Genomic DNA, 16,015 nt, shown 5'->3' with positions numbered 1-16,015 from the left:
GGGAGCCGGCGCGCCTACAGCTAGGGACAGAATTGAAAGATTCAGGGGAGAAAACCTGGGAGGTGGGGTCCCATGGGAGCAGGTCTGAAGCGCTGCAGGGTCTTGTGGCCCAGCGAGCGCGTGGGGCGGGGCTAGGTGTGGCGGAGCTGGACGTGGCGCGGCGTCTCCGGGCCGGAAGTTGCCTTTGCCCTGACCAAAAATGGCGGCCCCGGCGTCGCTAGCCCACCTCCCATAACCAATAGAGACACGACGCTCGGCTGACTCACTCGGGCGACCTCCGCACTACGTTGTGTGATGCAACTCCTGAGTTACGGAAGCCGCCTGTGCACGTTGGGGTGACAAGGCGGCTGAGGTGTTGGGGGCGATGTCCTTGGAGGTGACCAGGACGACCGCAGGGATGGTGCTAGGTGAGTGAGGCTTGGCGTATGGCGCGGTGCTCCCTGCCTGGGACAGGATCACCGTTCCGGCCGAATATCAACGCTTACCTTAGTGCCTGGCAGAGAATTGGCGTTCAAAAATCCTTGCGGGACGATTGAGGGGAGGTAGGGTGGGGTAAGGGGCCTGGCCCCTCGCAGGGCCCGGGACTCGGTGGGCTGGGCCGGGGCTGCGATGGCAGCCGCTCCGGGCCCTGCCCACTGCGGAAAATCCCGTGATTCCGCCGGGAATTAGGCGCCGTGAGGGGTTCGGGCATAGTGTAGCACCCAAATGTACAATTCTTCAAGTGATCGTCAGGAGAGGATTTCAGAATTCTAATTGTCTTTCGCACAAACTCGTTTTATATTGAGATTTCCAGGGAGACCATAACGTGCAGTAGGAGAAACAAGACATTTAGGATGCCTGGGTTGACGTCCTTGTTCAGCCTTAGTATTTATGAGGCCTTCTGATCAGAGTTCATTTTGGAAAGCTAAATTTGTAAGATGGATACATTGAATGGAAGAGTGGGAAAATAATCAGGATATTAATTTCTTGAGGACCTTGGTAATTTTTACTATCGGGTGCTTGTTCTGTTTACGAGATAAAGAATGAAAAAAGTAGTTACATTATAATGTGGCTGGTACTCATTGGCCAAACAAGTAACTTTTTCTCTCATTTTGTAAAACCGCAGAGCTGTATGTCTCAGATCGAGAAGGTAATGATGCTACGGGAGATGGAACCAAAGAGAAACCATTTAAAACAGGTCTAAAGGTAGTGTCTCTTCTTATTAGGAAAACGACTCTGCATTTACTAATGAGTTATGGCAATTATTGTATGACTTATCAAGAATTTTATTTCAAGCACTAGGTTTTGAAGAGAGTTTTCAGAAAAGGTAAGGTAAGGAATGTACACAGATTTCAAGAATGTTAAACAATCAAAGTCTGAATTTATGTGAATGTTTTAAAAAGGTGTCTTCTTTCTTACCACATAGCATTACATCTTGGAATTTTTCTATCTAATGAGTCAGATAGCCAGTTTTCCATTCTTGTGCAAGTAAAAATCACCTTTCCCCAGTCATACCTGAGCTCATGTGCAGGTGACTCCTAAGAGGCCTCTTGGTGAATTTACCATAACTCAGAATGTGATCCTGAGCTTTGAGACTCAAAGACCTGATTTATATCAGCACACGAAGAATGGACCCATTTCTCCGAGCAGACTCATGAGTCTGGAGCTTGAAGCTACAATGCCAGTTTATTCATGTGTTGTTATTTCTCAGGACTTAGAATCCTTGAACGAGTATATCACATTCTCTCTGAGCAGACATATGGAAAGCCAAATACACATTAAAGAGGTTCATTGAGAGCTTGGACTCACACCATGGATGTTAGGTAACTAGTTGTGTCAGGTTAATGTGTGGCCCAAGACATCCCTCTTAAAGTACTCATGGACTTGCCAGTTGAACTGGAATGCTAAGTAATATCCATTGGCTACGACTGCCACATATGGAAGATGGGTAAAAGCTTCCTCCTTATAGTACTAAGAAAAGCAGTACCCTGACACTCCTTTTTCTGTGTATCTATGTCTGGCCAATCCCCCTTTTTGTTAGTTGTGTTACAACATTTATTTAATTATTGTCAAGTCCTCCTGATCTGGGAGCATTCCCTGCTCTTTCAGATCTACTGTATGGTTACACTTTCCCCTGTCAGAGGGAAATCTTCTTTCTCTCCTTTCTGGGTTGTTGGGGTACCTCCTTGTGGCTCCCCAAAACTGACAACATTGTTTAGGTGAATGTTTTCAGAATGTTGCTGTTAGCAGGTGTGCCATTCTGATTTGGAGAATGACAGTTTTGTTCTTTCAGTTTCAGTGATATGAAAGAATGGATCAGTACAGACTGTCAGGGAGTAAATAAATTCCAAATGACCTACAAATATCCCTACAGTGTCTAATTGTCAAAAAGATGAACTGTCTTAGATGTTTTCAAAAGATCCACGTTTCCTCCTTCTATGCAGTCACTGAGTTTTTGTAAGCTTCAGATCTTGTGACTTGAGGGAATAATTCATTCCATTTATTGTTTGACTTAATAACATGGGGAAAAATTTTTTTTCTTGAAAACTTTTGAAAGAATATTTGAAGCAGTTAATAAAATATTTATCTTTTATATACTTTCAACTATTTAAAAAACACACACACTAGGGCCAGCCTGTGGCTCACCTGGGAGAGTGTGGTAGTGATAACACTAAGGCCACGGGTTCAGATCCCATATAGGGATGGCTGGTTAGCTCACTTGGGAGAGCGTGGTGCTAACAATACCAAGTCAAGGGTTAAGATCCCCTTACCGGTCATCTTTAAGAAAACACACACACACACACACAAACTATAAACTATTAAATGATGTATAGCATGCTATAATGTTGATGGAAAGAGGTATTCTATATACAGGAATTTGTCAAAGTAAATGAGGCTTAGCCTTTCTTGTACTTGACCCTTGTTGAAAGAGTTTCAGAAATGTCTTACACACTTTTCTGATTTCTTACAGAGGACTGACATTTTAGATGCCATGTGCAATTGGCTTTTGCTGTTAAATCTCTTCTGTTGTTATCTGTACCTGTGTTGGTGACTATAGCCACTTAAGATCTGTTGCTTCTAGTCCGCTTATGCTGGGGAACCGTATACTGTATAACTGGACTTGCTGGAATTGTTTGTGAAAGGACAAGAGGGTTTCTACTATAAGCAAGGTTCTTCTTAGTACGTTCAAACAGTCACTCTGTCAGCATCGACTTTTGGCTATTGGGTCTTTATGCTTTTTTCTTGGCTCTTGATTATGTTCCAGATTGTTGAAGTTGCCTCATAATTGAGGTGTAATTTTGATTTTTAAGTATTGTACATGGCTAAAAAATTTCTTTTTTCTCCTTCCCTACCCAAGGCTTTGATGACAGTAGGAAAAGAACCATTTCCTATCATTTATGTAGATTCACAAAAAGAAAATGAGGTAGGGTAAGCCCAAAACTTTACAGAATTATATTTTGTGAATAAATTTGCATCAGGTCATAGAGGTCTTGAAAAATTAAATATCTGTTTATCTCTCTAGAGGTGGGATGTTATTTCTAAATCACAGATGAAAAACATTAAAAAAATGTGGCACAGGGAACAAATGAAGAATGAATCCCGGGAAAAGAAAGAGGTGAGTAAAGCATTTGCCACTGTGCACATTTTTAAAGTCACAACACTGGAATCCATGTCAACAAATTGTGGGAGTGGGGAGAGGGACGGGGAAGGGAGGAATCGGTAAAAGGACATGAAAATCAACTACATTGTATATTGATAAAATAAAATAAAAAAATAAAAACCCCAAACAAAAACAAATTGCTTTATCTTTAAAATTAGGCTGAAGATAATTTGCGAAGAGAAAAGAACCTGGAAGAAGCAAAGAAAATTACCATTAAAACCGACCCAAGTCTTCCAGAGCCAAAATGCGTAAGTGCTTATATCATTTCAAATACCATGGACTTGGCTACATTGAATTATTATTTCTGGGTTTGAAGGACATGCCACATAGTTTGTTCCTTTGTATCATTTGTCTTTACTTTCCTCTTAAAGGGATAGAGAGAAATAACTTTTTAGAGTTATGAGTTTGGCTCTTGAGGGGTACATTTTATTATAGAGTTTAGTAATTGTATGTTGAATGAATTCTGTCCCAGCTGAATGCCAGCAGACCTGGGATCCAGGCCTGGCTATGCTGTGTAGTGTTTTTATCCTCTCTGGTATCAGTTTCCTCACCATAAAACAAAGAGGTTGAAATCCATGATTTTTATGATTTTTATTTTATTTTATTTTATTTTATTTTATTTTATTTTATTATTATTTATTTTTAAAAATAAGTAAAGTGTTTGTGATTTTATGAAATTGGGTTCACTTTTCTCCTTCATTTTTTTTCTGGAACCCAAACAGATTGCTGGTCTATTAATGGAGATGGTTTGATTTCCAAAAGTTCTTATTGCTGATGAATTTTCATATTTTTTGTATTTCCTTAGCAATGGAGCTGTTTTCTTGGCTACGTTCACCATCCCCTTCCTCTGCTCATCTCTTTTCCTTCATCCTCTAACCACAGAGCTAAGTCTTGTTAGCTTTCAGGTCCCATAGTGTACTGAAATCAGGAAAAAGGCTCTGTGTGGACCAGGATTGTTTGATTGTGGGGAGGTAGTGCTCCACGTATGACAAATTGAATTCATTCATTAATTGGTTTTATATAGCAACATCTGGAATCCTTCTGGGTGTTTCTGATTGTGAGTTTTGCACTAAGAGAAGATGACTTGGGTTTTTTTTTAATCATTTCAATATAGTGAAATTTTTTGGTTATCACCTGCAGTAGAGTGACTGTCTCCAATTTCACACCATTTGTGATTTTTTAATGCTTTATTACCATCCATCTAATAGTAGTGAAAGAGTTGGTTTGTGATAAATGACATGATTGGTCAAATATTAATTGTTTTAATTTAACAGGTGAAGATTCATGCTTTAGAAGGATATAGAGGCCAAAGAGTAAAGGTGTTTGGCTGGGTCCACAGGTTGCGTAGACAAGGTAAATGGTATAGCTTTTTCTTTCTTCTTAATTTTAAATATCCCTGATTTTAGTTAAAGAAGAACATAAAAACATTTACTTGGGCTTGTTTTTTTTTGTTTGTTTGTTTTTGTTTTTGTTTTTTTTTTAACTTGGGCTTGTTTTTGGTGTTTTATTTTTTCTTTCTTGTATGTTGGCTTTTTATAGTCTAAATTTGTATTTAATGTGACTATTGGAAATTTAAAAATTATTTAAATGCTATTTTAACTGTTAGCAACCACAGTGATCAGGAGGAAAAATATTTGTCAAATTGAATTTTAACTATTTAATGAGAAACAGCGATGTATTACAGGAAGTTCAGATCCAATTTGAAACTTGGCTGTGGTTTTGACTCGTATAGTTAGTATATGTGCATTATCTTTCCCCTTGGTCCTGATATTTTGTTTTTTCTTTTTCATTTTATTATTTTATCCAGTGTGTTTTTTATTATAAGAGGTTATCAAATCTTTCATAAAAAGTAATGGAACATAAATAAAAAGAGTGATTCTGTGCAACAGTGTTTATATATCTCCTGCTGAGTGAACAGTACTGTACTAGACATTGCAGAGGATTCAGTGGTGAATAAGATTTAATCCCTCAGCTCATATTGCTTACTGTCCTGCTTTCCCATGGTTGTGTGGATGATGAGAATGATGATCTCAAGATGAGATCAAAGAAAATAAAATGCTTTAATATACTGAGTAGCAATATTACTGGTGGGCACTTTGAAGGAAGGGGGCCACATGTCTGGTTTGAACTTAAAACATTTAACCCTGGACTTTATGATTAAATTATGAAAAAGTACTCTAAGTGCCTTGAGAACAGTGACTAAATTTCTGTTTCTCATTTTTAGGAAAGAATTTAATGTTTCTGGTGTTGCGAGATGGTACAGGTTATCTTCAGTGTGTCTTGTCAGATGAGTTGGTAATTACTTTCTCTTATTTATAGTGGAAAATTAGCTTTTTTTAGTAGTTTCCCTTATTGCTAGTTTTGGGAATTTTAGGATCTGTATATGTATTTTAAACTTTTATTATGTTCACAGTGTATACATGTATGAGAACATCATCACAAGATATATAAATCACTGTAAATCATCACTGTAAATATATACAATTTCTATTTGTTAATTGTACCTTAAAGCTGGGGAAAACTTTTATCATGGAAAATTTCTAACACATAAAAAATAGAGCAGTACATATAAAGAATCCTCATGTGCCCGTCTTCCAGTTTTAGTAACTACTGATACATGGCCCATCCTGGTTTGATGTCACCCACCACCCTGCCATCATACTATTTCATTCAAATAAACTTGCATGTGTATCTCTAAGAAAAAATATTTTTAATGTAGTCTCCTACCATTATCACATGCCCCCAAAATTAACACAGCTTCTAAATATCTAATCTCCATATTCTCCTAGTTGATTCATAATGCCTTTTTATAGTAGGTTGATTTGAATGAGGATCCAAACAAGATCTACATGTTGCATTTAGTTGATAAGACTCTGAACTCTCTTTTAATCTATAACAGTACTCCCTTTTCATTCTTTATTCTTTTTCCCCCCTTGCTATTTATATGTTGGAAGAAACTTGACCAGTTGTGCTGTGGAACTTATCACATTCTGGATGTGGTTGATTGCATCCTTGTGGTGTCATTTAACATGTTTCTCTATCCTCTGTATTTTTTTTATAAACTGGAGGTTAGGTCTGATTAGGTTCCTTTTTTATTGGCACAACTACTTCATGGGCAAAACTGTGTTCTTCCAGTTGCATCATATCAAGAAGCATATAATGTCCAGTTGTATTTTTTTTATAATTGTCTTTTTTTTTTTAACTTCTCAATATGCATCATAGTTGACTCAATATACATCGTAGTTGACTCAATATACGTCGTAGTTGATTTTCATGACCCTTTTCCCATTCCTCTTCCCCCGTCCCTCTCTCCCGTTCCCCCCACATCATATCTGTTCACTTGTCTTAAAAAGTTCAAGGAATTGTTGTGATTGTTGTCTTCTTCCCCACCCCCCACTTTATTTGTTTGTATGTTTATTTATTTATTTACTTTTAGCTCCCACAGATAAGTGAGAACATGTGGTAGTTCTCTTTCTGTGCCTGACTGTTTCACTTAATATAATTTTCTCTAAGTCCATCCATGTTGTTGCGAATGGTAGTATTTCATTCTTTTTTATAGCAGAGTAGAATTCCATTGTGTAGATATACCACAGTTTCCTTATCCACTCATCTGATGATGGACATTTGGGCTGGTTCCAACTCTTGGCTATTGTAAATAGTGCTGCAATCTGATTGTCTCTCTTTTATAATTAGTGGGTTCAGGTGTTGATAGCCTGATCCCCCCCCTCCATTGTCAGGTTCTCCATCACTTTTCTGTTAATGACTTAAGCAAGTATTGATGATCCTAGTCTAGATGGGTTCTGTATATTATTTTAATAGTTTAGATTAAAATAAAAATAAAAATGACTGTTAGGATATTTTTAAGTGATGTGAACTAGTGTCATTTGTGCATATATATGTATGTAAAGTGGGTATTTACATATACGTGTATCTCTGTATAGATAAATTGCTGCCTCCCACAAAAATAGCTGTTCTTCATTAATATTAAAAACTGGTGGCCATCTCACTCCTTATTTTACTGGTATTTGACCAGATAACTTATTTGTAAGTACTCCCCTTAATTTTCTAAATGTTAGAATATTTTAATATCAGTGTGAATAACTAAATTTGAACTTTGGTATTTTTACAGTGTCAGTGTTACAATGGAGTAGTCTTGTCCACTGAGAGTAGTGTTGCAGTGTATGGAATGCTAAATCTTACCCCAAAGGGCAAGCAGGTGAGTGGACTGAGTTCCTCACCCAACGAATGAATAACTATTTGTTTATTTGTTTTCCAGCGTCTTTGTTTGTACTTTTGGTGTTTGGCCTATGAATACTCAAATGTGAAGCACTTGCTAGATTTAGTATGCCTTTGTCTTTTCCAGTGAAATGTGTACACTGTACAACTCATATGATAAAAAGAACTCAGAGATTTTTCAACTTTACAGAATTCCTGAATAGTCCTCATGGGCTATAATATAGCCCCTTTTCAGCTAGGTAGAACTAAAAGCTTAATAACCCACCCAAAAAATTTCAGAGGAGAATAGTAATCTAAATCTAAAATTTTCTGAATAGACTTTGAAAGCTTCCTTTTAAAAATGTTAAATATAACTGATATTCAGAGAGCTGTTTGTTCTTTAGCCAACAGGCACATAACCTATCCAGTTAGTTACTTCTTGGTAATTATAGTTCAACTACTGTGGATGTATTTGTTGGCTAAGAAGGAAGACAAACAAATGTGGCATATTAGCCACAAGAGGGAGCAAATGGCTTTTTAAATGAATTGCTTTTAATGGAATTATTAGGGGGGATTTGAATTTTTACTATGTATATGTTCCAAAGACAAACAGCTTTTAGTAAAACTTTTACATTTAAACTTTTCAGGGCCGGCCCGTGGCTCGCTCAGGAGAGTATGGTGCTGATAACACCAAGGCAATGGGTTCGGATCCTGTATAGGGATGGCCAGTTAGCTCACTTGGGAAAGCGTGGTGCTGATAACACCAAGTCAAGGGTTAAGATCCTCTTACCGGTCATCTTTAAAAAATAAATAAATAAGTAAATAAATAAATAAATCAGTTGGCAAAGGCTAGAAAGATATACGAAAATGTTAGCAGTAGTTAGTAGTTACTCCAGGTTGCGGGATTACAGTTTATTTTTTAGTTTGTGCTTTTTTATTTTTAAAAATATGTGTGTGTGTATTTACTCTGAAAGAAATGCTAAATGTGAAAAGATCAATTTAAGATTGAATTACTGGGTCTTTGCTTTTAGAAGGGTAAGGCTAATAATGATGAGGTTCTTAGAAATATCAGCTTACCAAAAATTTTGAAATATATTAAAATCTTCAATACTGTTAATTTTTTATTTCCTTCTCTCTCCCTCTCTTTCTCCCAACCCCATTTTTTAAAAATTTAGGCTCCGGGGGGCCACGAGCTGAGCTGTGACTTCTGGGAACTAATAGGGTTGGCCCCTGCTGGAGGAGCTGATAACTTGATCAACGAAGAGTCTGATGTTGACGTCCAGCTCAACCACAGACACATGATGATCCGAGGAGAAAACATGTCCAAAATCCTAAAAGCACGTTCCACAGTCACCAGGTGCTTTAGAGATCACTTCTTTGATAGAGGGTACTGTGAAGTAAGTGTATGTTTGTCATCTCTTGCAAACAATATCTTTTTGCCATTTTGAAACTTGAATAAAGAAGCTGACAATAGGCCTGTATTTACCTCTCCTCTCCATTTGAACAGGTTACTCCTCCAACACTAGTGCAGACGCAAGTAGAAGGTGGGGCTACACTCTTTAAGTTGGACTACTTTGGGGAAGAGGCCTTTTTGACTCAGTCCTCTCAGTTGTACCTGGAGACCTGCATTCCAGCCCTGGGAGATGTTTTTTGTGTTGCGCAGTCATACAGGGCAGAACAATCCAGAACACGAAGGCACCTGGCTGAGTACGAGACTGTCTTTTTATTTTTATTTAGAAAATATCTTTAGAGAAGAAATCTTTGTGTAGGTAAATATAAAAAATTATGTAAAAAAATTTGATATGTTAAGAGGATAAATGAAGAACATGTTCAGAAGTTTTGCCTCTTAGGCCGTAACTGAGGTGTGTTTATTTATTTATTTTTACTTTGCCTTGATGATTTATGTGTTAAGGAGTAAACAAGACATTATTACTCAGGGGGAAAGAGGGGAGCCCAAAACTAATTTGCAGAGTTGGGAATTAGTTAGCATTATTTTAATTGTACCTTTCTGGATGGTTTCCCAATGTTAAAATCCTTGCTTAAGAAGAACAGTATAAGGAGGGGAGATAGTGAGAGGCTGGTTAATGGATACAAAATTACAGCTAGATAGAAAAAATAACTTCTATTGGTGTACAGTCAACCCAGAAAATCTATAATTAACAGTGATCTATTCATATTACCAAATGACTAGAAGAGAGGAGATCGAATGTTCATATCACAAAGGAATGATTAAGTTTGCAATAATGAATATGCTGATTACCTTGATTAGATCATCACACATTGTATACATGTATTGAAATATAACTCTGTACTTCATAAATATGTACAATCAATATGTTCTCATAAAAAATTAATAGAAAAACAGTGTAAAAGAAGAGCACCTCTGAGCTAGTGTCTTGTTCTTCAGATATACTCATGTGGAAGCTGAGTGCCCTTTTCTGACCTTTGAGGACCTCCTGAACCGGCTGGAGGACTTGGTTTGTGACGTGGTAGACAGAGTCTTGAAATCACCTGTAGCGAGCATTGTGTATGATCTCAACCCGGTAGGTGTAGTGTTTTATGGAAATAAAGAATTGTAATCCTTTTTTGGGAGACAGTGAAGTCTTCACTTTCAATTTTTGTAGATTTGATGGCTTGGTGAACTGAAATAAGTGACTAATATTTTGAAGACTAAAATTTGATACTAGTCATTGCCAATAATTTCACAGTATTTTGACTTACGTAAGAAGAGATTCATATATTTTTTCCATTTTAGGAATGTCTGCATAATGTTCAAATCTGAAATAATATTTTATAATAATGACAAATGTTTTTTTTTTTTCCCTAAATGGAAATTTTAGTGTTAGTGGTTTCTTTATATACACTGTTTTTCCTTCCTACTATAGAACTTCAAGCCCCCAAAACGGCCTTTCAAACGGATGAACTATTCAGATGCTATTGTGTGGCTAAAAGAACACAACATAAAGAAAGAAGATGGAACTTTCTATGAATTTGGAGAAGTATGTATTCCTTTCTAATCATTGTGTCAAAGGTGGTATTGTGTTCAAGTGGATTGTTGCTTCTGGTTAATTAGTAATGCAGGAGGCATCTGCTTGTCCTCAAATAAATGGTAACAGAACCTACTCCTTGAGGATTCTTTGTTAATGGTTGTAGAGTAAGCCTTAGAAGAGTGCCTTTTCTATACTGTTCATTAAATATTGATGAGTTTTTAGCCTTCCTTCATATCTCATTCTTTGCCTTGTTCCTCTTTCACAATCATTCCTAAGCCTGTGACCTTGGTGTTATAACACTGCACCCTAACCAACTGAGCTAACATTGGCCTCGATTTTTAAGCTCTACTCTTTGTTCTCTTTACTGGCAGGGATGCTTTAGAAGGTTGTGAAGTCTTTGAAATTATATGCAAAAGGTTGGTGTGTGCATATATTTGTTTTGTTTTTCTGGGGAATGTATCTGGTACTTTTACAAGGGATTCATTCCCCCCAAAACAGTTACTTAAAACTTGTTCACATGGAAGGAGATTGAAAGAAGAATATAGCCACTGGTTAAAATGCAAAACCAAGAGAGAAGGACTTTGGAGGGAAAAATGGCCTGGTGCCCCAGATAAACTTAGCATATCGGTTTTGCCTAGAAACCACACTCCCAGCATACAGTGGGTGTAGATTGTCCACATTATTCCAGACCCTCTTTCCTGTGCATTTAACCATTCCTTACATAATATTTGCAAACTGAATTGTTTTACAGGTGAAATGTGAGCTGTTGCTAACTATAGTTTTGTTCAGTTTTTAGAAGGAATTTATAGAGAAGAGAAACAATATACTAGATTTATATAAATCACTCATTCATTTGAGAATTCAGTTTATGATGTATAATAACAAAATTTTGTACTGAAAACTTTAATGCTTTTAGTATACCTAATATGTAGTAAAGTAGTGTGATTGAGTGGGAAGAACCCAAGCTTTGGAGTCAGAAGGCTCCCTCCCCTCCCACATGTGGGCTTAATGCCCACCTCTGTCATGACCTGTTGTGTAACTGAAGGCCAGTGACCTACTCTCTGGTACTTTCTCTCTACCTGCTTTGCAAGGTGGGGGTACTAAATGAGCTAAATGTATAGTAGGGTTGATGGCACAGGAAGCTTTCAGTGCATGTCAGCATTTGCTATACATTGCTGTCGTCCCATGCTCATGAGGACACCAGAGTTGAAAAATGGTCTTCAGACATTTCGGGGTGTGCAGAAAGACCCTCCTCCCCTAATTAAATCTTAGACTGAACCCCAGTATGTAAAAAGATTAAGAGACCAGAGCTCTCCCACTCTGCCGTTTCCTCTCTGCACCTCAGAGGGGATAGGGTCCCAGGCACCGGAGCTTGAAGACAGCTGTGCCAGGTGATTGCTAAGCTCCATTTGGTGCTTACCTTAAATAAATCAATGAGTCTTCTCCAGTTCTCTCCGTCAGTTTTCACTGGTTCAGGAGTTTTCGGTTTTATCTTGAATTTATGTGTGGTTTACTGAAGGATGTTTTGAGAGAGAAACTGAATAACTTGATGCATCATCCACTAACTTACTTGGCTAACTATTCCAGATGTGGTTGCACTTATAACTTTGACATTGGTTATTTGTCTTACAACTGTGTCTTACTACCATTGAAGGCACAACTGATTTATTCCAACAGGAAAGAAATGCAGATAACAGGAGAGTTTAAAGATTAGTGTTATTAGGAACATACTCCTTGTGTAGATCAATGATGTTCTGGAGCATTCACTGATTACCTTATGCCTTATGGGACTGAGTAGACCATGTATGCTTCAGAGCTAGATAAAACCAGCCACTGAAAAAATAACTGAGCAGTATCTAGTCACAGCTGGGGTTTTTTTGTTGTTCATTTTCATTCTTCAGGCAGCATGGTGCTTGAAATATTGTAGAAGCAGGCAGGCAGATCCTTTTACAGTTCATGTAGTAACTGTGTGTGAGGTTGTTTGTTTGTTTGTTTTAATTTTCTTTTAGCATATTAATTGCTACAAATCATACTTTATGCCCCTTATCCATTTTCTCCCCTTCCCCCTTTCTCTCCCCTCCACAATAACCATAGGTTTGTTCTCTCCGTCTGACAGATTAAATGCTCCTGTGTGTGTTTTTAAATATGTTCATTTCTTTTTGAAAGAACTTGTTCTTTACATGAATGTGTATGGGTTGGTTATGGGTTGGTGTGTATTTGCTACGAGGTGCATTAATAGGAGGAAGGGCTGGTAAAGGCGGACGAGCTGCTCTGTCTTGTTGCCTTTCAGTTCAAGTTGTAAATGTTAATGAAGTCTTGTTTAACCTCAGGATATCCCAGAAGCTCCTGAGAGACTGATGACAGACACTATTAATGAACCAATCCTGCTGTGTCGATTTCCTGTGGAGATCAAGTCCTTCTATATGCAGCGATGTCCTGAGGATTCCCGCCTTACTGAATCTGTCAGTGTGTGATCCAGAGTATCAGTAATTTTGCTTTTTAAGGGGGTGGTGACTGTCATTTGGAATAAGATATAAATCATGGCAAATACTTCATTATAAATCTAAAATGAGTTTTTAAAAAGTGTTTTTTTCCTGCCCTGATTGGGGTGATTTAACATGCTTTGTTAAATTAGACAATTCGAATAATATTTGACTTTTGCATGATCATAATGTAACTATAGGAGCTTAATTATCATTTTCATTTAGACTCTAAAAGCAATGCCATGTCTGATAGCCTGGTTGTAATTGTGCATTTCATTTTTACTTGTATTTAAAGGTTGATGTGTTGATGCCTAATGTTGGTGAGATTGTGGGAGGCTCGATGCGTATCTGGGACAGTGAAGAAATACTGGCAGGTTATAAAAGGGAAGGGATCGACCCCACTCCCTATTACTGGTATACAGATCAGGTAAAAACAATTTTTTAAACACTCTTTAAAATTTTTCATTGTAAAAAAAAAAAATTTTTTTTCATTGTAGCAGTTCTGTATATATATTGAAATTTTTAAAAGGAGAGAATTAAGGGTGGTACTTTGGTATTTGAAGGAGCTGTGTTCAGTTTCCTGATTATAATAATGTGGCATGTGAATTTTGCCAGTTTTGTCTTGGCCAACTTATACATTAATTTCATGTGAAAATACATTAAAACCTAGTTTTTAAAAATATGTCATTAGATCCTACCAGTATCTAGTACTATTTTTCATTTTCCCATGATAACAGAGACGCTTACTTTAAAAGTTTGAAATCTGTTCTTTACAGGGAGGTACTTAATCCCTGGTTTATTATTCATACCAAATTATTTTTTTACACATGGTTTATGAAAGCATGGAAGTGTATAGATTAAGGGTTGCACTCAACCACCATGAGCTAACTTTCCACAGTGGAAAATTTTAACTACTTTAGATGAAATTTTAAACTGAGCATTTACTTCTCTCTCTCTCTCTCTTTTTTAAAACAGAGAAAATATGGTACATGTCCTCATGGAGGATATGGCTTGGGCTTGGAACGATTCCTAACTTGGATTCTAAATAGGTATCACATCCGAGATGTGTGCTTGTACCCTCGATTTGTGCAGCGCTGCAAGCCATAACTGATTCCTCCTGAAGCGTGAAGGGAAAAAATATGGTTCATGAAAGGAACAGACTGGCTCTTCAAAAAAAAAAAAAATCCAGAAAAACAGACAGCCAAAATCTTCCCTTTTTTTTTTCCATTGGGGTATAACTGTTTCTGTTTTCTCTTTCTGTTTTTTTATTCCTACTACCATAAAAAGTAGCCCAAATTGCGTGAACATCAAGTGACATTGATGCTATCATTTAAGAAAAAATATTTATTACAGAGTTTGGGGGAAATATGTGATGTGTAACTCTGTAGTCATGGACATATTTCAGCATTTTATCCAATTATAGGTCATAATCTTTATGTTATATATACCACATATTTCATTAAACAGTTTTTAATTATGGCATAAGACATTCCAGTAACTTAATGTTCCTGTCCTTTTAAGTGTGACTGGAATTCTTTAATTTATATAATTTCATTGTAACATTGTGTTAAGTCAAGCATCTTGGGTAAGAATTGACAATATGGTGTAAAAATCTGCCAGCATTAGAACAGGGTGTAATTCAGCAGTAGATACTAGAATCAAATGAGTACAGTCTTTTGCATCAGTTGCTAATCTGTTCTAAATCCGTATTGCTGCTTATAATTCTAAGGCATATGAATTAATATGGAAGAATTTGTAAAAATGGAATTGCTTTAAAGAATTTGAAGTAAAAGCATAATTGGGGTCGGGGAAGAGTACTTAAATAATTCACAGCATCCCTCTGAGCATTAGTTTTAGCTAAAGAGGCAGACTAATCTTTCCCCTTTCTTGGTAATTCCTAAATAATTAAGAATAAATAATTTCCAAAAGAATTTGCAGCTGGAATCTTGATAACATTTTAAGTGGCTGTTTTGAGTCATCCCCACCATATCCTTTGACCTTATCTGTGCTTCTTAGGAACTCACAGTAGGCTTAATGAATGGCTTCATTTCAGATTTTGTTTATTTTCCCAAATGCATGTCATGTATTTTCAGTAGGCTGTATTCCCAGCAATTAATAAATGAACACACATAAAAACTTGGCTGGCTTAATTTTTTTAAAGCTGAACATCTCTGTTTCACATGAGTTCATGCCTTTTGAATTTTTTGAAATCTTTTTATTTTTCGTGATGTCTATATGTGAAATTAGATATTAAATTTAGTAGGTATTACTAAAGTTATATGGTATTGAAAAGGAATATTTGGAACTTAATTCCATCTTTCTTGTAATCTTTTTTTGGGTTATTTTTGGACACATTAGATTTTATCCTATTTTGCAATCAAGTGAGATGACAGATGGAATTGGGGCATTTGTAGTCTATTTGTCCTGTTTCTCTAAATAAAAAATACTAGGAAGAATGTGAATGAGCTGTAATTGGCTTCAACTAGGCAATTCATTTGATCAGAATTTAAGTGAAGCAGTTAGGTCCAGTTAGCCTAAATTTTAATTGTATAAATAGCTTGAGGGTTTTAAATAATATAGGAGAACCAGGATTAGGCAGGGGTTAGGGAGTCAAGGTCATGGTGACCTCAGATGGTGAGCAGCAAACCTCATGCATGTGGACTTCGTTCCTTTCACCATGTGGTTGT

The 16,015-nt window shown here is 36.9% G+C and overlaps 1 protein-coding gene across 1 annotated transcript; it reads left to right on the top strand.

Moving 5' to 3' along the window:
* Window positions 1–301: 301 nt before the first annotated feature.
* Window positions 302–15,467, top strand: NARS1 (asparaginyl-tRNA synthetase 1). The gene is made up of 15 exons (XM_063076848.1): window positions 302–407; window positions 1,106–1,185; window positions 3,338–3,403; window positions 3,503–3,595; window positions 3,799–3,888; window positions 4,915–4,993; window positions 5,865–5,935; window positions 7,770–7,856; window positions 9,031–9,252; window positions 9,363–9,562; window positions 10,263–10,398; window positions 10,741–10,854; window positions 13,176–13,307; window positions 13,624–13,755; window positions 14,304–15,467. The coding sequence occupies exons 1-15, from the start codon at window positions 365–367 to the stop codon at window positions 14,433–14,435; spliced, it is 1,677 nt and encodes a 558-aa protein (XP_062932918.1). The 5' UTR covers window positions 302–364; the 3' UTR covers window positions 14,436–15,467.
* Window positions 15,468–16,015: the final 548 nt, after the last annotated feature.

This window comes from Cynocephalus volans, chromosome 13 (assembly GCF_027409185.1).
Source record: "Cynocephalus volans isolate mCynVol1 chromosome 13, mCynVol1.pri, whole genome shotgun sequence".
NCBI lineage: Eukaryota > Metazoa > Chordata > Mammalia > Dermoptera > Cynocephalidae > Cynocephalus > Cynocephalus volans.
This window is presented reverse-complemented; position numbering and strand designations above follow the sequence as displayed.